At 45.4% G+C, this 26,667-nt stretch overlaps 1 protein-coding gene across 1 annotated transcript in view; it reads left to right on the forward strand.

Moving 5' to 3' along the window:
• The window catches only part of rsu1 (Ras suppressor protein 1), a 51,940-nt gene extending 27,499 nt beyond the window's left edge, over window positions 1-24,441 (forward strand). The window contains exon 9 of the mRNA XM_079291944.1: window positions 22,273-24,441. Within this exon, the coding sequence (XP_079148070.1) occupies window positions 22,273-22,375 (103 nt within the window). The 3' untranslated portion in view covers window positions 22,376-24,441. The remainder of the gene's footprint in view (window positions 1-22,272) is intronic.
• Window positions 24,442-26,667: the final 2,226 nt, after the last annotated feature.

Here is a 26,667-nt window from a genome sequence, read left to right on the forward strand (position 1 = left end):
CCTCATTACCGGTCCGACGGACCCAATAGTTACACCCAGTCAGTTCCACTTGGTTACATCCACCCCCCCCTTAATCACTCAGTGTCCCACTGATGGCATATGTCCCCTCCAGATCCCACATCACCCTTCCCCAATCCTTCAGCTAACCCTGAAAGAACCTGTTTCAGCACCGCCTCGCAAATCTGCTGCAACTGCGTCACCCCCACCGGAGCTACTCCCTCCTCCCTTAGATGGCTTACCGCAGACCTCGGCAGTCGGTGCGGGTTAGAATGAACCCCCGCAGTCGCACGCTTTGACCTCCGAAGTGGAGGTGATGGCGACGGCACAGGTAATGGCAGTGTCTGTGGCGAATGCAGGACATGTGTACTCTCGCCTGCACTCAGTTCCTCCTCGCCGACAGAGGGGGTAGCCCCCGTTGGACGGGGGGGAGACAGCCCTTCTAAGCCAACCTCTCGCTCCCTTTCCTTTTTTTACCCTCCCAATGCTCCCCTGCGCCCCCGGCCCATCGGCCCAGACCATCGCAAGCAGAGAGTCGTCCGAATCGGACTCCACATCAGGAAGTGAGGACCCAGCCACTCCCCGGTCCCCCAGTTCCTGATCTGCCATCTGTACGCCTGGCCTACAAACACGCAACTCATGTCGATGTAAATTGCGTTGGGGTTTCGAGGAATCAATCGGGACCACAGAATACACAGGCAGGTCACCACCCAGCTGAGCTATGACTCGGTGAGGGGTGGGAAGCCACACATCCTGAATCTTATGCCTACCCGAAAACTGACGATTCCTAACATACACAAATTGGCCTGGCTGTAAAGGATGGTCACCTACAGGCATGCCTGCATACCTTTTACGAGCTTCCGCTGCCTGCTCCATGTTCTTTCTAGCCCGAGCGTAGGCACAGCCCAACCTCCTCTGATGTTCCTCAACCCACTCGTGCATATTGCCGTCAAAATCCTCCCTATCCTGTCCCAGCCAGACATCCAGCGGAACCACTGGAGCCCTCCCGAACATGAGAAAATACGGTGAATAGCCCATACTTTGATGTTCAGTGGTGTTATAAGCATACAGCAGCTCCGGAAGGTACTCAACCCACCTCCTTTTCTGCTCCGGGCACAGGGTACGCAACAGATCATGCCGCGTCCTATTAAAACGCTCACACTGTCCGTTCCCCTGGGCATGATAGGGGGTTGTGCGACTTTTTTTCATTCCATACAACCCACAGAGACACTGGACAACTCCAGCCTCAAAGCATTTCCCCTGGTCAGAGTGCAACCTTGAAGGGACCCCATAGGGCTGAATCCAATATTTCACCAGTGTCTTTGCGACCGTTATGGCACGCTGGTCTTTGGTTGGTACTGCAACCGTAAACTTGGAGAACACATCGGTAAAAACTAAGACATTCTCTCGTCCATCGGACGACGTTTCCAGCACGGTGAAGTCCATTGCAACTACTTCCAGCGGCCTAAAAGCCAACAAACTCCCCAATGCTGCAACCACCCTTGGCTGTGGTGCTTTGGCAACAATACAACGTTCACAAGTCTTGCAAAAAGCCTCAATGTCTGCAAACATTCCCGGCCAATAGCACCGACTTCGAACCAACTTGAATGTTCTTTCCACTCCTTGGTGCCCATGGTCAGAGTGCATGCGAGCAAGCACCTCTCGGTGCAATACTGCTGGCAACAAAAGCTGCTTAATCTCTGATCTTCTGATCACACAGCGTCCAGTACAGCACACCCCCAAGCTCCACAATCCTTCCCCATTGTCTCAGAAGTCCAATTGTTTTGTCACATTCCTGCAACCTCTCGTCCCTACCAGGTTTCACACCCCTCACCCAGTATGTTCGAAAAGCTGATATTACGGAATCTACCTGCTGCAGACTAGCCAAGGCCGACATGTCAAATGAGGGAAAGCTAGACATAGAAGCTTGCTGGGGGCTGGCACTGGTTTCCTGACACAGAGCCGTTCGATGGGGTTTGGACAGAACACTACGTGTGTCCTGAATACTTTGCGCCACTCCTCCCCCCTCTGTCCCCTTCTGCTCTACATACTGCCTAGAGAGAGCATCCGCCCCCGCATTCTGGCTACCTGGCCGATACACCAACTGAAAGTCAAACTGAGCCAGTTCAGACACCCATCTCTGTTCTACAGCTCCAAGCTTTGTGGTGTTCAAATGGCTTAGCGGATTGTTATCAGTAAACACTGTAAACTTGGTCCCAATCAGATACTCCTTAAATTTATCCATAACAGCCCACTTCAACCCCAACAGCTCCAGTTTCATGGCGCTATAGTTCTCCATATTCCGCTCCGACGACCGGAGGCCCCGACTTGCGTATGCAACCGGCCGTCGCTGTCCCTCCCCCTCTTGCGACAAAACAGCCCCCAACCCTTGATGGCTAGCGTCAATCTCCAGGAAGAATGGCTTGCTAAAATCTGCATACCCCAACACGGGAGCGGAAATTAACTTTTGTTTTAATGTTTCAAAAGCATCTTCACAGGTTGCATCCCACAACTGGCCAAACACGGGGAGCGAAGAGGCTTTCCTCCCCCCTTTAGCTGACAGCAGTGTGGACAGAGCGTGGAGGGGGACTGCCAATTTAGCAAAGTTTCTCACAAACCTCCTGTAGAAACTAGCGAAACCCAGGAATGATTTCAACTCCGCCACACTCTGCGGTCGACGCCACTCTGCAACCGCCCGAATCTTCTCCGGATCAGTAGCCACTCCAGTAGCTGAAATGACATGTCCCAGGTAAACAACTTCGGACTGAAAGAACTCAACTTGACCTTGAGATTAAACTGCCCCAGCCGGGACAACACCAAATCTAGGCGCTCAAGGTGCTGCTCAATGATAGATGAAAACACCACAATGTCATCCAGATACAGGAGGAGCGACTGGAACCTCTGATCCCCCAAAATTCGTTCCATCAACCGCTGAAAGGTATCTGGCGCATTACAGAGCCCAAACGGCACCCGTGTAAATTCATACAAGCCAAAAGGAGTGCAGAATGCAGTCTTACTGCAATCTTTCTCAGCCACTCCCACTTGATGGTAACCACTCGCCAGGTCCAGGGCGGTAAACCACCTTGCCCCGCTCAAAGCATCCAAGGACTCTTCGATACTTGGAAGAGGGAACGCATCTCGCCGTGTTCTCGCATTAAGCTGCCTGTAATCCACACAGAGCCTTAGCGACCCATCTTTCTTCCTCACTATCACCAAGGGGGAGGAGTAGGGACTACTGCTTTCCCTGATAATGCCCTGCTGCAACAGCTGTGCAATATGCGTTTTGACTTCCTCATACTGACTTGGGGGTATACGTCGGTAGCACTGCCTCACCGGGGCTTCATCCAGGACTGGAATCTCATGCTCTATCACGTTTTTAAATCCCAAATCCATGTCTGACTTTGCGAAGACCCCAGAATGTTTACTCAGGAGCTGCCTCACTTTCCGTACCTGTTCAACAGTCAGCCCTGGAAATTCCTGTGCGGCTACCTCCGGGGGCAGCTGCTGCCGCTCCGCTACCCCACCAGTCTGTTCGCACAAAAAGACTCTCTCTTCCTGCGGCCCTACTTGTTCAAATGCTACAGGGGCATTACCCCCTGACACCACTTCCACTGAATGTATTGAGCAAAGGCAGGTCTGAGATGCAATGTTCGCATCCACATGTCCTACATTCATGACCGGCACCGCAACCTGTCCATTCGCCACTGGAACAACTGCATTGGAAACGAGTAACTCCCCCGGGAGGCTCCCTTCCCCTGCCCCCAATGACTCCACACACACAAATGAGCCTAACAAAGTCTGCCCAGGTGGAACTGACACGGGTACAAAACACATGGATCCAGCCGGAACACAGAAAGGTACGGTGGAATAGCCAAAGCCTATAGGTGAAACAGCTTGCTCCTGCTGGCAAACAGAGAATGCCAAACCCCACACTTCATCCGAATCAGATGCCGAATCCTGCTCAACATCTGATGCCAACTGCTCCATTTCATAAAACCGCTTGATTACGTTCATGCCCAATATGCAAGGAACAGCTATTTTCCGATGGAATGTTGCGGTGTCCGTAGGGTCCCGAACAACCAGAATGCCCCTCCTACAAGGCACAGACATCTCTCTCGAAATACCCCAGGTAAGGAATGCCCAACCCATTTGCCGACGACAGGGAAAGCCACTCACAGGTTTTAAGAGTTGGCCTAAAATGCTGCTCAAAAAATGTCTCTGTAATAGTTGACACGTTATACCCAGCGTCTAGGAGGCATATAACCTTCACATCACCCAACAAAATTTCCACAGTTGGACATTTGCCGACCAAACATTCATATTCCTGCTTTGGAACTTCAAAGTGTGAGCCCGACTGAACCACACCTGTATCTGGACTCATTACCACAGGGGGGGAGAGTTTCCCTGCTGCTCAGCTACCTGGGCAAGCCTGTCACGGGAGACCTCATGGCGCAACACCGGAGCTGCCCCTCTGTTTGGCGCTCGTACCAGACACTGTCGCGCCATGTGACCCGCAACCCGACATTTAAAACAAACAGGCTGACCATCAGCGTCAAACCTCGGCTGATCCCCACGTACCCCCTGCCAGCTAATCCCTAGACCGGACAAATCAGACACTTTCTGTGCCAAATCAAAAATCTGAGCCTGCTGTTTCTTTAAAGTTTGCAGAATTTCCACCAGCAGTGGGTCAGGTTCGGGGAGGGCAGCCGCAACAATTTTATTGGACTCAACAGCTCCCATCTCACATGAGTATGTCACCCGCCGACTCTGACCACCCGCTGGCTCTCCATCGTCCCACCTCAACGCCTCCTCGCGTAACCCAAAGAAAGTGATTTTATTATTCTGCCGAATCACCTTCTTTAGCTCTCTACGGAGCGCTAAATCCCTAACGTTCTCGGCAAATTGGTCACGTAAAGCAAAGTCACTACACCAGGCCTGCTTGATGTCACAATGATTAATAGCATCAATAATAGCCATCAGCCCGTGCGAATACTCCCTGACAGATTCCCTTTCTCGCTGCCTCCGGTCGAAAAATAGTTTTTGCAATCTGGTCAGGGAATCAGGCTGCCCATATACTTCCTTCAGGATCTCCAGAATGCGCCTAGGGTCTCTCCTCTCACTCTGAGACCGATAACGTACCTGCTGTCTGGCTTCCCCACCCAAATGGTCATAAATGTACATCGCCTTCTCGGTATCCTCTGTCGAAATGACGATAACCCAAAACTGCATTTATCTCATCCAACCACTCGTAAAACTCAGCACAGGACCCTTCATTGAAAACCGGACACTTTTTTTCCTTTGGTACGTAAATGACACGCTCTCTACCCCTCGGACCAGCAGCACCATCCCCCAGTACTCCTGTTTCCTCCGGTTGTGGGGAAGACAGGGCGCGGGATGTAACGGGAGAGCCCTGTTGTTGCAACTGTTCATTCAAGGAGTCATTAATGTATTTTAAGGCCACCATAGCTGCCTTGTCTGCCACCACCCTCTCTTTTAGGGCCTGTATCTGCTCTTGAAGTTCTTCCATCTCCACCGTTCGCACCGTCCTCACCAGCTGACGACCCCGGCTCTTGTAGCTGTGTAGACTTCGTGAGACCCACTGCCTTGGTCTAAAATCGTTTGCCTTCGCACCAGTCCTGCCCCTCCAGCCCTAGGCCCAACCAAACTGTCACTGCCTAATTGTACCCTACTCACAGCGCCAAACTGTAGCACCTAGTTACCACAGAGATCCGGTTCACAACACCGTAATGGCACATACACACAGGAAGCAGTGTTATAAAAATATAAATGCTTTATTGGTACAAACTATGTGGAGTAACCAGTGATAGCTGGTTTAGCAGGCAGGAGGAGTTCACAGACCAGGCGATAAGATAGGTATCACAAACAATTTAAAGCCAAATAAACAAAACAAAAAGACCAAGGCAGCGTCCCACTAACTAGAAAAGAAATGAAAACAAAAACATAAGTACTCACCAATAACTGCCAATAACCAGAAAACCAACCCAAAAGATTATACTTCCACACACCTGTTCAGCAACCCAGCCACCCCTACTTGGATTCCCCCCCCAGCTACCATTGGGTGCACTGCTCCGGAAACTCTAAAATAACACAAATACACCATTACATATTCCTAAATTATACTGAAGTTCCCCAGCACATGAAATGCATAAAATGACATATACCTGAAACAGCCATCCCCCAAACACACGCTGTCCCCTCCGTAACTGATGCCCCCCCCCCTGCCGCTTGTGGCGGCGGAGACAGAGAGCAGATTCAGCACAGCCGCTCGTGACGGCGGAGAGAAAGACACAGGACGCGAGTTGCCAGCAGGTGCCTCTTTTCACCGAATCAGGACCGTGCACCTCATTACCGGTCCGACGGACCCAATAGTTACACCCCGTCAGTTCCACTTGGTTACAATACTATGTTTGCATACTTGTATGAGAAATGTGTGGCTGTGAGTTTTTCTATCTCTTGAGTACATCTCTCCATACACTGCTGTTGAATCAACATGAGGTATTCAGACAGAGTTGCTAGTATACTGTATGTATACAGCATCTGACTGATCTCCATCCACCAACATGTCTGTGGATCCCCCCCATTAAAATACATGCTGGTATCACAGATCCATTCATTGCTTTTGTACTGTGGGTGTTGGTCAACCTCGTCGTCTTTTTAAAGATAGTAATCGTTCATATTTTGAACAGCATGAATATGATTTGATGAATTGTGTACAGTTGGACGTTTTCCCTACTAGTGGTACTTGCAGATATCATTCTCCTGACCAAAAGTACTGAAGCAGGGCATTTGTTACGTCTATAGGTGTTTGACCACTGGAAGCCAATGGGCCAGCCAGATGAATTCCCACTTTTATTTTGAAATGAAAGACGATACATTATGTTTAGTCACCTGCGTTTGTCAGGGTGGATGATGGAGAGCTGAGCTACTCTGATCACAAAGACAGATAGCAGTCCATAAAACAATCACTGTCAACATTTAAGTCAGCACACATAAAGCAACACATGCATAATGTACCTATCACTCTAATCGATGCATGCAAAGCAGCGCTACATCCACCAAACCTGTCTGTTGTCTCTGTTCTCTGATGTTCTCTTCAAAAGAGCTAAAGTGAGAGTTGCCCCGATGGCATGGTGGTTAGCGATGCTACATGACCGTCCACAGTGTGACTCCAACCAGGGATCTTTGTCGCATGTCAGTGCCGTTGTCAGCGTTGGGCTTTCAGGTCTTTGGCGGGGAATGTTTTGTTGTCTAGCCCCGAATCTTTCTGACTTGTGTGTGTTTGAATGTAGACAGACTGAGGGAGCTCAGTCTGTCCCTCTGCAGCCCCAACGAGTGTGAAGCTGCTTCTCCTCGGCTGTCGGGCTCATGTCACACCGGCCACCGTACTGCCCCTAGATTTGACCAAACTATCATTTGTTTGATATTTTGGTCAATGGTCATCAGGTGCAGGCCATTTATTGCTCACAGAAATCGATTGGTCAGATGGCCACTTTTCGACACTGCGTCTTGAATAAGTCTTTGACAACGGCTGCTGTCTGGGTCAGCAATGAAGCAGGTTGAAAGGATCAGTAGAGTCAGTCGACTCGGGCACTAGTTGAATGTCCATGCACTTCCCTGTTGAGAGAAACCTTTCCATATCTTTTCCATCAACATTGGTGGGCATTCCCAGGCCTGTGGAGGCTCCAGTGAGATTAGTCCCTCTATCAGAGCGTCCTTGTATCCCCAGAAACCTTCTGATGCATTTATAAAGCTAAATTATAACGTTATGTAATCTGCAAAATGTAGTGTTGGTGAGACACTTGAATAAATCTAGTTGTATGAAGGAGATGTTTTCACAACAGCATAAATAGATGTTAGAGATGAATTATGAGCTGTTTACACTAGCTGTAATTGTCTTATAATACATAATTAAAACTACTAATGACTAGATTTGTTTTATTCAATGAAAATACAATCTTTTATATCCTAATCATTTGAATTGAGTGTTTTTATGAAGAAGAAAAAACATAAATTACTACAACAAAGTAAAAAGATAACATTTAGAACTTTTGATGGTTTACTGACTTCAGCGCATTGCAATGATTTTTGGAATGGTGGCAAAAAAAATAGTCTGGCGCCTTGTAGACCAGCTGCTATAGTCCAACAACAAAGAGATCTGTATCTGACAATGTCGATCATCAATGATTGCCATTTTGCGAAAAAAAAAGTGATCAGGGATCTCCTGAAAGTTATATTTGCTCCCTTCTTTTATTTAGTTCTTATCCGATCCGAACCGTGATCTTTATGATCTGTTGCACCACTACTTGAGAGTTAATCTACGTGACACTTTCCATCTGCATCCACAGTGTTAATATTTGCCAGCGCAGCTATTGTCCTCTCTAAAGCGTCTTCGAAGGCACAGAGTTCAGTTAGCTTGGCTGCAGATGGTGACATGCCAGTTTGCGGCCTAGCGAGACTTAGGTTCCATAACTCCTGATGAGAATCTCTTTAGCTGACCCAGGACGTCAGCCTCTCTACCTTCAGTGGAACATCAGTCAGAAGAGTCTGCAGTGAGTTCTCTGAGAAGGACCAAAGTAAGTAAAGATAAATGTTTCTCTCACCCTGAACACGATACGTGGCTCTGATTTCAGGTCCCAGTGTAACCCCAGGCTGCGCTGCACTAGTAGCTTATCAGCAGCAAGGTCCAGGTCCTTTAGGTCTGTGGTGTGATCTTCACAGGAGAAGGCCTCCATGGCCCTCTTTACTGTTTGATGTTTGGGCTGCTGCTTGGCTGATGAGTGAGATGTGTTGGATGTGGTTTGCATTGATCCAGAGACAGAGTTCAGAGCAAGTGCGGTCATCTTCCAATCGGAAGACCTGCGGTGCAATCCCTGGCTCCTACAGTCCATGTCCATGTGTCCTCGGGCAAGACTTAATGCTAAGGTTACACTGACACGAGGTTTGAAGTTACCTTCTGTACTGAATACACCTGGAGTCGCCTTAACTAAGAAAAAAACATACATTGCTATTAGAAATAATTAACATTCAGGCCATTAATATAGTCATTTGACATGCTATCCAAAATGTTAGTGAGCTCTTCCATTTTAAACGCTTGTGCTATATAAACACTGTTGGCATATACTCTTCAATCACAGAAATATTCAAATAATGCCTTAAAAGACTAACTTTAAGATTAACACAGGTTAACACCCAGTCAATGGTACAATAGAATATGTTGGAGAACAGACTAGCTCAGCAATAACGACACTAATTATAGAATATAGCTTCAAATATTTAGAAAGATGATTAACAATTGAAGTATGGGTTTAGCCCTAGGTAGTCTGGGTTTAGCCCTAGAGAGTCTGGGGGGTTTAGCCCTAGAGAGTCTGGGGGGCTTAGCCCTAGAGAGTCTGGGGGGCTTAGCCCTAGAGAGTCTGGGGGGCTTAGCCCTAGAGAGTCTGGGGGGCTTAGCCCTAGAGAGTCTGGGGGGGCTTAGCCCCAAACCTTATCAACTCCTAGAAACAAGCCTGTTCCATTTCATGTGCTCCCCTTTGCCCATGTTTGTCTTTTCACTCTCAGAGGCAAAAGGCCAAAATAATCCTCCTTAAAAGAAGAGCTGAAATGGTTTAGATATTAAATGAGTGAGATAATAACAGAGTCCTCACATGATTGATGAGGCAGGAACACAAGATGGAAAGCGTGGTAGTTATGCTTTGGTTGGTTGATTTAAATTTTTTAGGCTGTATTAAATGACTTGCACTTCCAGCTGGCCCTCTTAAGGACAAACTTTTCAAATAAACGAGAAAGAAAACATAACATGACAAAAAGGAGGAAAAATAAGTTTATAAATGGGCGTATGTAATCGCTGCGAATCGCTACCGCCTCCTGATGAAAGTTTGAGGCGGGTTTCACCTGTGACCATGGCCTGCATCACTGTGTGAGCAGGTGTGTGTTTCTGTTAAACCTGTAATCGGGTCTAACGGTGATGGTAGCGGTCTGAAGCTAAACCTGTTCATCACTGCAGCAAGGCGAGACGTCCAACCACTGAGGGGCAGCAACAGAGTTCAGTTACTCTGGAAGTGATGAAGGATAAGGACCAGCCCGGCCTCAGCACGGCATGCGTCCCTATTTTCAGTCCGTTGTGACGGCTATCACACTGACAATGCCCCCTCAGTCTGTGAGAGACACGGTAGAAACAGACTGAGAATGCGTGAGGGTGAGAAAGACGTATGAGTGCAAGTGAAGAAGTGTAAGAGGGAAAGAGGCGGCACACTTATGCACACGCGCAAACACACGCAGACAGCTAGCAGCAGCCTTCCTTTAGGCAGGTGTTGAACCATTTCCCAAAGAGATCCTCCTTGTGTCCTCACAGCTTCATTCACACCTGCCTAAATGTCCTTGATCTTCAAGCTCTGTGAACACACACACACACACACACACACATCTGTTTGCACTTCCAGTTTCTGTCTACTTTAGTAGCATGTAGCTTGAACGTGGAAGTAATAATAACCCTGTGCCCTTCTATTTTCCTCGGTAGAAAGCTGGTAATTTGGTGGGTGCACTCCTGCATGCTTCAGGGCAGAGACTTATTTACAATGGAGATAAATGTGGGACCAATGCCGTTATAATCCCCTTCAGAGAACAACTAAAGGACGAGATAAGGCTTTAGTCGGACACTTGTGTCCGACTGGGGTTAACACAGCTTGTGTCTGTTGTGTTTGAGAAATAAGGCTTGTGGACATTAGATGTTTCAGAATTTCATACGACACCACCTGACTGTCCTCTCTCTATTCCGCTAGTGTTGTTGCTCAGCCAAGGCGTGTTGCAAGTTTTTGACTCATTCTTACAGGTTCTTCTGAGTTATTAATGCTGCATTTCTATTGCATGGCATCTGTAGGATGCGTTATTGCAGCTGGATAGTGACAATTATGCTCGTCAAAGTAGCTGGCGACGGATCAGTACCATTGTAGAAGCCAACATGCTTGATTTAGAGGCCTTTTGTACCATCTCTGATGGTGCTGCTGAACTGAGCGTAGCCATATTAATTGTTTTCATCATGCTATATGCTCTGAGTTCTCTGCTGTGCCCTCCAGTGGAGTCCTCCAGTAACACGTGTAGTACACAGGCGGGTATGTGAACAGTTCTATTCCCGAGGCAGACGGTTGTCTACGGGAACGCATGGTCATATTTCAGGAGCGATGATGTCACCGTTAAGCCACAATGACGCACAGCAAATCTGCTGGTTACATTTGGTGCAACCAGCGTCAGACTGTTGTAAAATAACACAACCGCCGCGCTTGTGTGCGCATTAGGTGCCGCTTGATTAAGCATCAGTGGCATGATGATTAAGCAAGTTTCTTCTGCATCAACAGGTGTGTTGAAAACATTTTACACACAAATAATTGTGAGTCACTTAAAACTCCTCTCTCCTCTTGTAACTCCCTTGGCATGCTGCCGTCACACTTCACTTGGACCTGTCTGCGCCGCTGGGTTCACAAAAAGAGAGCCTGCGGTGCGCACAGAGCAGCAACTGAACATCGACCGGTAGAGGGAAAGACAAAGAAACAAATGGTCGGTGCAGAGGAAGCTCGGACAGCCGGTGATTGTGAGGACAGACAGGAGGGACATCTGAAACATGAGACATCATTTAAACAGCAGCACTGAGAGTTGGGACGAGGTCAACGCTGCTGACAACATTGCTCCTGTGTAGGAGAGCAAATATGGAAGGACGGACGCAACTCACACGGTAGATTCATCTTTACTTGCTGCTGACTTCATGGCGTGGATAGGATTGGTTTATGTGGCTGAAACCAAATTTTTTCTGAACATTAATTGAAGCTTCCCAATGTTGCTCGGGCTACTAAACTAGGTGGGGGATATTGCCTTAATAGATATTCAGGTTAAAAAGCTATCATGACATTCAATTCAGTTGAGGATCTCGTATTAAAGACATCTCCACCAACTATAAATTACTTTGTCCAGGTCAACAGGCTTCACCCCCCACCTAGCCTTTACCCCCATTTCCTTTGAAGATTATAATCTTAGTTGTCATTTTAAGGAGATTATATGTATGTAAATGTCAACAAAGCGTACAGTTCCATAGCCCTCCTTCCACTTGGCAGGTCGGATCACAACCGGGTTCGTCTCTTGCTACAATACAGCCTGCCATCCACCAGATCAGGAGGGGGCTGTGTTGAGGCCACGAATTGGAAGCTGCTGAATGGGAGTGCGCCCAGAAAACAGGCCAGAACGGGCGGGGAATACGGGGGCCCTTTACAAGTAGGGCTAGAACCGGATCTGCTTTCTGCCGAGGATCAGGTGCTTCAAAGTCTCCAACAGGATGCTGCAGATATTCTGCCAGTCTGTGACGCCCAGCGCTATCTTCTATGCTGCCATGTCCTTTATATTTTACAAACACGGCCGTCACACAGGAACATGACTCAGACTCAACAGTGACACCTTACAATTGACTGAATGGGACTCCCAGGGGCAGGGAAATGTCTGGGAGCTTTCAGAGGCTCCCAATGTAATTGAGATCCGGGTGGTGTGCACGTCCTTCGTGAGCCTATCCAACCTACGGTTACCCATACCCCCCCCCCCCCCCCTCTGCGTAGATGGTTACGTGTGTGTTTGGAGAAGTCTAATTCCAGTTTGAGCCATGCACATGTTAAACTGCACACACCAAACAATGCATACATGCAAGGGTGACAGCTTGACTCACAGGCAGTGTCTTCAGCTGCTTGGGTGCAGCACTATTTGCATTATCACAATGAACATGCATGCAACGTCTTTCACCAGCAGTGTGAAGGATGCAGATGAACACTGGTAGGAAATAGATTCTTCTTTAGACCATTGGGAATTTAGTTTGATGTCACTTGATCTAAAAACCAACAGCTGAATAAAAAGCAGCAGAAATTAGTGAATGGGCCACTGAACAAAAGAGAGAGAATAACAGTACGAGAGAGAGAGAGAGTGTGAACTTAAAGTGCAACTTTACTGTATAAGGCACATATTGTTACAATTACTTAATGAATGTTGGAATAGTGTGATTACTTTTTTCAGTAACGAGTAGTGATGCATTACAAATTGATTGATTACAGTTACTAGTCCCAGTAGTGCTCTCTTACTTTGACATTTGGGGTCCCACCAGATATCAGTTTAATCTCCGGGTTCTAGGGCGGGCACAATTGGCTAAAAATTACGTTTCAACATTCATTCATAGAAAACTCCGAGGTTTGAACCATTTGAATATCTATTTTTCCATGTTATGTCCATGACTGCGTGTCCTCACTGCACAATGTTTTGACGCACTCTGTTTCCTTATTATTCCTGTAGACTTGCTTTGAAAGGCCACAGTGGACGAGGAAGGCAAGTTTATTTGTACAGCACATTTCAACAACAAGGTAATTCAAAGTGCTTCACATAAAACCATTAAAAGCATCAAAACATAAGGCAAAAGAAAAGGAGATTTAAAAACAATTAAGAACATTCATTGAAATATAAAAAACGGTCATTACAACACTAAAAAGCAGTGCAAGAAATAGAATACAGTAGTAAAATGCAGGAAATTGATTAATATATTAATTGAACGTGGTTCAATTAAAGGCAGCAGCAAACAGAAAGGTCTTCAATCTTGATTTAAATGAGCTGAGGGTCTCAGCAGACCTGCAGCTTTCTGGGACTTTGTTCCAGATATGTGGAGCAGAAAAACTGAACGCTGCTTCTCCATGTTTAGTTCTGACTCTGGGAACAGAAAGTAGACCGGTCCCAGACGACCTGAGGGGTCGGGATGGTTCATAAGGTAGCAGCAGATCAGAGATGTATTTTGGCCCAAAACCATTCAGTGCTTTGTAAACCAACAGCAGGATTTTAAAGTCAATTCTTTGTTGGACAGGAAGCCAGTGCAAAGACCTCAGAACTGGAGCGATGTGATCCAGGAAGGCTGAGCGCTGAAGTTGAAGTGAGGAGTTCTCCATACGAGACCTCCTCACTTCACTACAAACACCTTGACAAGGAGGCAGAATATAAAAGGTGTGTTATCGGTTTAAAAAGTAGAAATGTCATCTGTCTTTGAAGTGGTTACATCTCCAATCTGATGTGGAGCACACAGCTGATCACTACGTAGTCTCTCTGTCTCTCGCTCTCTCTGCGGCAGAGTTCTCTGACATCGTTAATCAATCAATGACAGTGACATTGTGTTTTTGCTTGTGGTGCAAACAGCCGAGTTACTGCTGCTCTTTACCACGATTACATATTCATTTTCATATTTGATTGTCTTTTGTCTTTTATAACGTATACAATTATGTATTTGAATTGAAAGTATTAGTTTCACAGCTACTGTGTTCAGTGGAGAGACTGGGCTGTTGGCCTCCAGCTAACGAGGAGAAATGTGACTCCCTGTAATTCCAAAATGTAACCACACAGCTGAGGTCAGGTATCCTGGAGGCTGTCTGCAGTCACCCAGGCTAAGCTAACGCTAGCTGCTCAATGGTCAGTAGCATCAGTTTTCAAGAAACATTCATGCCTAATGTACACATTTGATTTTTCAACGAAGCTTCTGCTGACAACTCAGTCAGGACCCGTTCAGCCAAAGGAAATCTTTATTTCCATTTGCAGTAAAGGACTCTTTGTAGCTGGCGGTACGGCTCTATGCCATCAGCTGATGTAGCTGCGATGCTAGCTGAGCTAACGTGTGTCGGGTGGACTCACTCGCCACACTGTGCAGTACCGAGCGTAATGTGACGTTTGTGTTTGCTGGCACTCTGGCCGGCTGGACGGTGAGTGAGCGATGTGACCATGTTTGTTTGGCCTGTTTCTACATGTGCATTTACATTCATTTCTTCTGTCAGGATTATTTCAGCAAGTTTTTTTTAAGCCCTGTGTGACCCGTCAGTGTGCAGAAACCCAATGCAGTGGAACAGAAGAGTGCATGTGTTGAGAATAAAACTCATGTTGAGGAGAAAACTCAGGTGAACAGACTTAGGTCGAGGCATTTAGCTCAATTCAAGCAATAAGGTTTATTTGTAACAGAAGTATTATGTCCAGCAGTTAAACGTGCACGGACCTAGAAAAGTTCACTCTGTAGGAGCGAATGAAAAGCTAAAAGGCGCTTAGACAGAGTGCGCATGCGTGTTAAAGGTTCTTCTGATGGAAGCCTATTGGTTAAAGCAAAGTTGGAGGCGGATCTGTTTCTAGCTTTCAGACAGCCTGTTGGAGCACTGGGCATCTCCGCCCACACTGGCTCACGTCCGGGACCGCCTTCTCTGGAACGTCAGTGTGTGTGAAATGTTGATGTAACAGCATATTGTTAACACTTAAGGTGCCGAAAAAGGGTGCAGTTCTAAGCTATTTCGAAGTCTCTGTGTGAATAGATAAAGAGAACTCTTCTCCTACTCTAAGATGGCAGTTTCCGCCCTAATCTGGTGGTTTAAGCAAGTGTTTCTTTCAGGGCCACTGTATCTGTTTCTATCGTGCGAACAGGCGACGGAATGCCCTGCTTGGAGTTTTTGACCTACTTACAGTGACCTCACAACTCCGCAATATAAGCTTACAAGTATAGCTCATATTATTTAACATTGAATGAAGATATTTTTATTTACACGTCTGCTGTCTGTCTGGGAGTGTCTCCGGCCCTTCATCCGGCCTCCATTCATCATGTACTGTCGAGGCTGAAGTCAAACAGGTTTTCTCAAAGAGGCTCTGCTGATTTGCAACAATCGTCTTTTCTTTAATGCCCCAAAATGAGTCGCCTAATTGACCACGATAATGCAAACAATCCATGCGCTGTTCAAGAGTAATGAGCAGACCATATTCAGTCACTCTCAAGTGGCACAAAAGCAAGAACAATTATTAATCACCAAAGACATATTTCAAACGGCAGCAAATAATGATCTGTGGTCCATTGATTATTACATCCATAACTGCCTCCTGATATGGAAATGCATGGTGTCCAGTGCAGGACGAAGAAACGTGTCCCTCTGTGTCTAACTCACTGTTGTCCTGTGAGTCTCCAGCTCTATCCGTGTGTACTGTTCATTGACTTGTATAGGTTCTTATGGAGGTTAGGTGCTGATGAGGTTATGAAGTCTCGAACAAGGAGCAGCATGCGTTCACAGTTCCTTTGCTGGTATCTCCACGGAGAGATTCTAAATTCTACACATTATAGTGGCTTTAAGATGTGTGGGAAGTCTCTGCGCTCTTTGAGATCTTCACTACACAATACATCCAGTGGAGGATGTAAACAGGTGGGCTGCGTGCAGTTGTTGTGAGGGGGGGGGGGGGGGGTTCAGATGATCCAATCTCCTTCTGATCTGGATCACCAGGTTAGCTGAGACTAATCTGATATTAGACTGGTGACCTCCTCTACATATGCACAGGTAAGGGCCTGGAGGTCAAATGCAGCGGAAAGTGTGTGTGCGTGCGTGCGTGCGTGCGTGTGCGTGCGTGCGTGCGTGCGGTTGACAAAGTTAGAGGTTATTTATGTTGATTTAAATAATGGATAAAATAGTGCTCACATATATCCATGTACACATCCCTCAGAGAACTGGTGAGTCAGCAGGAATTGTAACTAACTACTGATGAGGGCAGAGATCTTTGCCACTATTGGCTAAAAGACCCAGTTATTTGTCATGAATCTTAATTCTGATCTTTTCTCCTCCTCCCCCTCCCTGCTCCTCCTTCCCTACCTTCACAGCTCCTTCTTCTCTTTCCCACTAATGTTTCTCCGGTTGTAGAAGAAGCTGCTAAATTGCTCTGCAGCTCTGGTGAGGAGGAGGAGGCTGTGAGAGGAAGGCCCCCATCAGATCAATGGCCTTTGGCCTCCCTCCGCATTTATCACACATTCATATTTTAACTTTCTAACACACACATGCACATAGAGGAAAGAAAATACCAACTTTCAATGTCTTTACACACACACACACACACACACACACAAAACTTTGCCCTGATTAATTAAGCCTTGTGGAATAGCAGAGCTCCATAAAGACATCGTCAGGAATCTGAATCCATTCGCCTCTCTTCTCCTGCATTTAATTGGCCCTAACAGTTCATCACCAGAGCTACACGCACGCACGCACGCACACGCACACACACACACATGGACTTAAAAGAAATAGGAAATCTTTATGTTGATCGATGGCTAGAACTGCTATTGCTTGTATAAAAGCATAATGAAAGTGGTTCTGTCATGGCTTATGTGTATATGTCTTCTGTGGATGTGGCTGGTTGGTTCCCCCATGTTCTCCTGGGTTCTGGCCTCCTCAGCACACAAAGAGAGAGAGAGAGAGGCAGAGAACAGAGAGCAGGCCACCGGTGGGACTAGATGTCTACTCTGTGCTTTACAGCGTCATAGATTAAGATAAGAAGAAGCCTTCCCTTATTCCAGACTGTGCACATGTTACAGGGTTAGTAGTGCAGCACAGGACTCTCCACAGACAAAGTATGAGCTCTGCCCCCGGCAGCGCCCTGCCGCTCCGAGTCCACTCAAGCGGGTTTGAGCGCTTGCAGAAATGCTCCCTCACGAGGCCATGTTTCTGCTCAAGGATACTGTTGCATGCGCGCGCCTGGTTTAATGTGCATGGATTTTGAGACTCATTAAAGCCATAGATCTGTCACACACACATTGTGGACCAACATATATGCAAGTGATCCCTGCAGCGTATCCCTTACGTCAGGGGTCTCAAACTCCTGGCCCGCGGGCCGTAACCGGTCCGCCACGTCATTTTATGTGGCCCGCGAATCCGCCAGCAAAAAAAAAAATATATATATATATATATATATATATATATATATATATATATATATATTTTTTTTTTTTTTTTTTTTTTTTTTTTTTTTTTTTTTTTTAAGTTAGACTTAAGTTTAAGTTAGACAATAAAAATATCCCCATAGTCGAAATTATGAGATAGAAAGTCATAATGATGAGATACTTAAACACAGAAGCAGCTCTTTGGCTGGTTACTGCACATTTGAAATGGAAATGTATTGCGAGTACATTCAAGACTTTAAACGTGGCTTTAAAAACACATGAAATACTTCACGCGGGATTGTGCGAACGCACCCTTGAAAGGATTTTTAGCTTTGAACAAAGTTATTGTAATAACTTGTTTGATATTTGTCTTTGATATTTTCTTTAATAGTTTGATCTTTGATAGAGTCATGTGGGTTTATTAACCCTAAATTAAAAGGATTTAAGTTATAATAACAGAAATGTGCTTAAATATATTTTTACATTTATATAACTGCATGTACAATATTTTTACACTTCAATAAACAATAATCAAATGCAGAGACAGTTATTTACCAATATGTTAGGAGTAGTTACATTTACAACCGGCCCTTTGAGGGTGACCGTGATGCTGATGTGAAGTGTTGATTAGTGACATCACAAAATGTCGCCGTCATAGACCACCTGCTTCATCTAGACCAGCTGCTCTGGTCCACAACGCTCTAAACCTCCATTTCTTCCCGGTTCAGTGTTGGAATGAGACACATTCCTATTACCGTCCTCATTATTCTGTCCATGCTAGGCCCCGTGTCAGTTTTCAACTGTCAGATAGACAAGAGTGTGACTTAACATCACAGCACCACATACTATACACTCTTGTCATGACACAAATGATTAAAAACATGAATAAACATTGACTTTTGAGTGACCGCTCCATCATCAGCCAGGCTGCACTATTCTCCCCTCTTCACATTGATTTATTTTCCTCCTTTATGACACACTGACTGATCATTCCCTTCTTCCCTATACGTCCTGCTTTCCTCAACTCATCCATCAATGCTGGGAACCCACGATTATGCTAGCAGTAGCTCGTTATGACAGCACCAAGTGTGCCGCATTGGCTGCTTATTGACTAAATGAATAATCTTGCTTTTCTGAAAAGGAGCGTACACAATCCCTCAGCACAGTCCTGGTCTGGTCCAGCAGCTCTGCCCTCTGTTCATTAGACCTCCACGTCACATACAAACAGCTGTAATGGCACATATTGGCAAAGCATGAATATCCTTTTTTTTATTATTGAGTGGAAAAGTGAGTACAAAACAAGTACATGAACTCATATACGACCCAAGAAATGTTTCAAAGTAAGACGGAGACAAAAAACAACTTCACTTTGTGTGCGTGCGTCTGTGTGATTGTGCGTGTGTGTGCGTCTGTGTAGGTGTGTGTGTGTGTCCATCTTATGTCTGGTCCGGTTAATGGGTGAGTGAGGAGTGTTGAATGAATTTACAAAGTAATAATATGGGACACATTTCAATCTACACATGAATACACAAATACTGTACATCTACTAATATCCCTATGAATAAATAAATATGTGTATAAACCCAGTTTTACTCTTCCCTCCCCGTTACTGGCACAGAGAGGGGCAGCCCATCGCGGTGGTTGTGTATCCGCTTACGGGGCTCCTCCCTCGGGGTAAAGTTAGGACATACGGCCCTGACCTGGGACGAGGGCGATAGAATCAGGCATCAAAGGGAATATCATATCTTAATATATCATAAATATCTTTATGATGTTATAATTTCTGTCTTACAAATAATGACCCAAAGTGGAAATTGAATACCCACCCATATTGTGACAGGAAGAAGCTATGAAACTGATATCTGTAATATATGTCTGTTAAGAAATGAGGGATTGATGAAATGAAGAAAAATGAACAATGTTCACATTTTTGACCTGATTGTTAGGTTAATGCTCAACAGTCATCCCTCTCACCTGAAATGACGGGATCGATTTCAGAACCTGAGAGAAGGCAGAGGTGCTGCATTGATCCTTTAAATAAGGGAGAAGAAGAAGAAGAAGAAGAAGAAACATTCCTTTATTAGTCCCACAGTGGGGAAATTATAGATGTTCAACATCCGCATACATGGGACAGGAAAACCCAAGAATTTCCATCTTGGGATGTTGGTCGTTACACATTTTGGATTTTGAAGTTCCATTTCTCTTAAAATTGTTCAGATTTAGTTTTTTCAAAATTGCTTTGTGTGATTTTAGTCATTTCATTTTACCGAGGTCAAAAGTCTCGTCTCGATCAACATCTCATTTGCAAGAGAGGCCTGATAACAAATGCCATACAGTATATGCAGCAGCACCAAGACAATCCCACATGACACAGTCACATTCACAACTAATGTACTAGAAATATCAACAGGTAGAACTTCACAGTCCACCGGTTCAGAGTGGGTATCAGCTTTGAAAGCTAACCTGTTCTGTGGTCTGCTGTCATAGCTCTGAAGTCCAATCAGAATGTTGAATATATCGGCATCATTCACATCCATTCATACACTCATGACAGGGGCTACCAAGCAAGGTGCCACCTGCCCATCAGGACTACCTAACATTCTCACACCGTAGGCAAAACTATGGGAGCCTTCCTTTCCCTGTTCCACACTCTCCTCTGGGACTTTGCAGCCCAGCTGACTGAGCAATAAGCTCCACCGAGTCCCAGTATTCCACTTTGTCTCAACCGCTCTGTCAAACAAGTATCCCTGCAGACTAGAAACCTCCAAATGGGGTGGTCTCTTAAGTCCAAACAGGCAGACATCTTCTCGTAAGAGGAATGTGGGAAATAAACCACGGTGGCTGACTGTACTGTTGACTCTTCGACAGAGTTGTCGAGCAGCTGTGATGAGCTCTTCAAAGGTAAACAGTCTGACGCTGGCTGTATCTCTGCCCCTCCCTTTCTCTCTGCCGTAGGCCTGTCGTGGTTTTGATGGGCAGCAGATATTATGGAGTTTGGCAGCATTCAATTCCCAGCTGGAAGTGTTGACATGGGATGGAGGCAGAAAGAGGGGAGGAGAATACAAGACACTTCAATCATAGACTGACAGTTCCACCACTGTGGATTTGTATACACACTTTCTCAGAGTGTGTGTCTGTGTGTGTGTGTGTGTGTGTGTAGGGGTGTGTGCATGCATACACTGTAGAAAAGCACGGCCATAGTGTCTTCTGTAGTTCTTAGAGGGATGTTGATGTGTTTTATATTTGTTTTCCTCTTTCCACCATCTGTGTGGCACCATGAGTGACCGTAGAAGTGCCACAGCTTGCTCACTTTACGGACCCGTCTTTTCCATCAGCCTCTCCTTGGTGATAATATGAGTGTGCGGGATATATTGAGCATGTGGACGGCCAGTGGACAATCAGAGACAGCTGCTGGAGTGGTTAGAGAAATGTGTGCAGAAGTTTTAATTGGCTGTGAAATAGGGTGGCAATTGACCGCTTGCTAAGCCCCACCCCCTGCTGCTACTCAGTCAAGCTGTCAGAGCCACCACGGGACCCACATTGTCACCAACTGAACTCGCTGAATAAATATGATCTCATTTTAGGAAAAAACTAAAAAGCCACTTCAGAGAGAAGCAGACTTCAATCTGCTTCTGCTTCTTGTTAGCTCCACGGGTTTTTAGTCATGTTTTAGAAGTGGATCTCTCCTCCACTCTCAGGGTGGCAAGTATCACCACCACACAACTTTTAACCACGACTTTCTTGAATCCACAAAACCAGCCTGAAAATGGAAGAAAAAAAATCCACGGCGCAAAACGCTGACGCTGACCTTCAACGAAAGGGTTGGCAACACTTTCATTGCTGCGAAACAGCAGGTGAACAAAAGGAAGCGATCTACACCAATATAAACACAAGCTACTGGGTTACGGTGTGAGCGGATTGGTGGAGCGCCAACATTTCCCAGTTTTAAGTAAGCTTGTTATAAACCCAGGCCAAGCATGAATACAGTAAGAGGAGGAAAAACACCAAGATACAGTTATTAACAGGCTGTGGAGGAAGCACAGAGGACTGAGTATTTCACAGTCCGATGAGCTCTCTTGCTGGTGAACAAGAGACACCCATGGGAGAGGAGAAGTGACAGATGGGGTAGACACTGTCCACTATTCAGCATCAATCAACATTAATACGTGAACCTCAGTGAATGCTGATGATCACCACCAACTCAACTCCACAACTGTGTGTGTCCAGTGTATGCTGTGTGAATATTTGGTATTTCAGTATTTGTTGAAATGAAACTGTCGACCACTATTTGGCTGGTGAGGATCACGGATTGTCCAAGAAGAGGGGTTTGAGATGTGAGAATGTGCCAGAGATGGTTTGATTTGAATTAGTTTCGACCACTCCCAAGTTGGTGTTTGCCCTGCAAGCAGCCTATGCATCAGTGGCAGACCATGCTTTCTTTGGTTTGTTTATCCAGCTAACTCTTCTCAGAACTAGATCGTCTAAAAACTCCTCTCCCCTCCCCCACCCTCCTCTTCTCCCCCCAGTCTCTATGGCCGACACATGCAGGCCAACCCAGAACCACCGAAGAAGAGCAATGACAAGAGTAAGAAGATCAGCCGCAAACCACTGGCAGCCAAGAACAAGTGAAGAGGAGACAGAGGATGGAGATGGATGCTCACTCGGCTCTTACAGATCACTGCATGTGCCTTTTTTCCTCTTTTTTTAAAATAAAAGTAAACATTTTGTATTGCATTGAAATGTATTAAATATGTTTCTAAATATGTACTTTTAAATATGCTTTCTACTTTATTCCTCTGTGCCTGAGTATAGATGTCTTTATATGTTTTTGGTGCTACTTTCTCACAGTGCTTGGACAAAGATGGAACTATTGGAAACCACTCCTTGAGAAGCAAAGTTAGTTGAGAATGTATTATAATGTCATCCTCAGTCGGTTTATATGCAGATGACAAACATCAGGACATCTGTATCAAGAGGTCATGCATGGTGACACTGTTAAACTGCTATGATACCAAAGGCCAACGTTTAATATGCGTCCAGGTGTGTCCTGCTCACAGATGTTTGGGACACAACCTTTCTCTGGACAGCGCCTCACTGCTCTGTTACTGTCGAATGAATATCCAGCATCTGGAAGTATTCCACCCTCTAATGACTAACTCCTTGATGCAGCTGTGTCACATCTTCGCTCCTGTTCCAATGTCGACTGAGAGCCATGTTTTTTGCTGATTCAGCAGCATTCACACAATCGTAGCTTTTCATTTTTCTTCTTCCAAACACTTTTTGGTCAACTACTACTTCTGCATACGTTCAGCTCCAGAGACCATTCAAGTATCAACACGCTCTCCTCTGTAAGACATGAATGGCTGTATTCAACTTTGTTCTACCTTTTACGTTTTTTAAAAATATTCAACTTTTTAAGTGAATAGTAGAAATCTCTGAATTCACTACAAACCCACTTCACTGTGAAGTTCTACTACTGAAGCAAACTTTCAGTGTCCGATTTCATTTCAATTTTAAAACGGGTCACAAGACTTTGAACTGAATTTTCAGTTTCATTTGTATTTTCTGAGTTTATAATGGTTGTGTATTGAGCTGCTTAGTGTGTCACGTGACCTGTGATGTTACTGATGTCTTTCAGGCAATACATTTCAGCTCTTCAGGGCAAAGCAGTTCATCTGTCTCTTATTAATACAAACAATTTCTTCTTTCAGCCTTTGAACTCATTTCAACGTCAGACTTTTATAGCTTCTTTAGGTAATGCAGTTCAGCTTCTAATTTTTCCACTTTTACATTTCAGCCTCCGGGTTTAAGATTAGTCGGGTTCAGATTCCTGTATTTTCAGTCCTGCTTTGCATTTTATTTCACGTGTCTGTATTCACACACATTTTCTCCAAGAAATGCTTTTTCAAGTTGAGTTATCTTTCATGTATTACAAGCAGACTCAAAGCACATTTGCTATTTGTTATTTTGGTGTTTTTGTAACGGATACTTTGAGATTGTACTTCACTCAGTTTGCACTACCCCAGACTGTCCTGTTTCTGTGTTTCCTGAATAGTTAATATTACCCTCCCCTCCCTCTACATGTGTCTCATTTTCTGACTCTCTCTCTCTCTCTCTCTCTCTCTCTCTCTCTCCCTCTCTCTCTCCCTTCATCCAGTGACCGAACATGGCACAGACGGGAGAACTAGTCAGGACAGGGTTAATGCATGCCACAGAGCAGGGACTCCTCACTACACAAACTAGATACCAGAAGGGGTTTGACAGGACTAAGCTGGCTGAATATAATATGGATGTAAGATAACAGCTGAGAAAAGAGCTGCAGGTGAGATACTCTGGTCACATGCCCAGTGGACATCACATAGCAGCTACTAGTACGACAGCATATTGTTCCTGGTGGAAGTCTTTTGAACAAGTATTTCAAATAAAAGTATTACTATTATCTGTAAGAGCGAGGAAGCAGGCTCCGTTACACCTGCAATTAACTGTGTTTATGTCACCGATCTCTGAGAGCACTCGAGACTCACTGTACCTTCCATTCCACATTGTCTTTGTGAAGTTCTTTGTCAAAGCATTACCAAGTGTCCATCACCTTTCAGCCTGTTGCACAGCTGATAGATATAATCCATTTAGAATTCATCATGCTTTTATCACAGGCCAACATATACTGAAAGTATCGTCATGCTCGCAGTCTGGAACACTTCAAATAAAACAATTTAAAAAAAAAAGTATTTTCTTGTATTTCAGATAAATGTACAGTACAATATGAGTAACACAAATATGAAGCTCAGTCAGTGCTACAATCATGGGAGAGGTTTGAATTCAACCAACATTTATATTCGTATTCTCCATTGACATTTTCAACGGTAGAGTTCTTATTTTCACTTTGTTCATCACACTTCGTACAGTTCCATCAACTCAGGGATGCAAAGGACCACTGTGAGGGCTGCATCCCCCATTAGAATAGTGAAGAATTGTTCTTAAAGACGAACTGAGACACTGAAGAAACATGTCGACAGCCAGGTCTTCTGAAAACAAAGTGTAAAGTGTAATCTGCACAAATTATGGTTTGTTAATTGCATCCGAACTAACAGCAGATGTGCTACTGAAGTAACCATGCTTTAAATCCACACCTAATCTGTCCACAGAAGTTGCTGTGGTAACGGGAACACAGACGGCAGCGATACAAACTTCAGCAGGCTAACTCCTGTTTGAAATTCAATGGACAAAATAGCTTTCAGGCACCGTAGACTAGAGCAGTGGTTCTCAACCTTTTTTCAGTGATGTACCGTGTTGGGGTCTGACTATATGGCTTCTACATGTGCTGTGGAACAAAGAGAGTGAGGTCTTCCCTTTTGCAAGCAAAGGTTTCATCCTGATTGTGGTTTGATGAGCACCAAACCTCCTCTGAAGGAATTTCACATTAGGGTGTGAGTTTCCTCCCCCCAAAAACTATGCGTTCCTGAAGTCACCTGAATACACCGCTGCAATCTCATTGGCCGAGAGCCAAGACACCCCAGGACCCCTGTGGTTCAGCCACTGTTCTACAAAACTCATGCAGCTCACACCTCAATGCTTTTTCCCCTCGACCTCCGTCGAGCTAGGGAGCACACCAACGTTGTTCCTCTTTTTAACCAAAATCCTAGGTTTCACAGTTTATATTCCCTGGCCGAATTCACCAAACTGTCTATTTTATCTTGGTTCGCATCCACGAAGCGAACCCGTTTAATCCTGCAGAAGTGAAGAACCAAGACTCCTTCAGAAAGAGAGACAGAGAACTTCCACTCTCCACCAAGCGCCTCGTCTGCTCCGGCCATAAGGACGCGAAAGTCCCTTATCCAGACGACAGCGATTCTCTCCCACCGCGAAAAACGCTGCCCGAGCCCACTGAAGCTCAGAAGAACCCCTCAGAAGACTCCCCTCAATCACCACGATTGCATCGTACCGTAAGGCGAATAGATTCTGGGCAGAGTTAGAGAGAGTTCATTTGTGTTTATTTTACCTTGTTTACGTGCTTAAAGTACTGTTCATTTTTATAACGTGGTGTATGCTTAATAATCGCCGACACTAACGATCGCTGAGATCGTTGGGGTTGTGGAGAAGCTAGTGTATTCCATGCTACTGTGATCTGTGTTGGAGCGAGCCGCCTAGTGAGGTCGAAGCTGCTTCTCATCAGTTCAGGAGGTCAGAACCGCCGGCTGAGACAAAGAGTTGCTGTTCTCTCCCCTGGCTGAGAGAGCAATCTTCCGTACGCCTGCGCGGCGCAGAGGATCGTAATCGCTTGTTTTGTTTTATTTCATTTTGTTTTGTTCCTTTCCCTTCTCTTTTACTAACCCACGCACACACATATAGCTTTGAGCTAATCTAGCTTCGTGCTAAACAGCTACCGGCACATGTAGACACCGGGTCTCCTGTTGGCTATCCGCCATTTTGGGTCTCGTGCATGAGAGACGTCACCACGTCCTAACTACGTCACACGTCACTGAGCTGTTCCCTCGCTCCCCCCCCTTTGCACACACACACACACACACACACACACACACACACACACACACACACACACACACACACACACACACACACACACACACACACACACACACACCCTCTTTTCAATAGTCTGTTGATTTTAGATAGCGTGCTCATGAATGTACAGTTGTTGTTAGTTTAGATATTAGTTGACTAGATCATTAGTATTAGAACATAATAAACTGTTATATTTTAAAGAGCAGCTGTCTGTGATTACTTTGTGCATGCGTATTGTGATAATAACTGTATTTGTGGTCTGTGCTCGAACTTAAACCTTCACTTTCACTCTGAATGTGTAATAGTACTCAGACTATTGACATTATGAGTGAACACTAATTATGAGACTTAGTTTCATCGTTTGGTTATTGGTCCCTGTTCGCAGGGTGGTGCCCCGT

The sequence above is a fragment of the Melanostigma gelatinosum genome (genome assembly GCF_949748355.1).
Source record: "Melanostigma gelatinosum genome assembly, chromosome: 20".
Classification (NCBI taxonomy): domain Eukaryota; kingdom Metazoa; phylum Chordata; class Actinopteri; order Perciformes; family Zoarcidae; genus Melanostigma; species Melanostigma gelatinosum.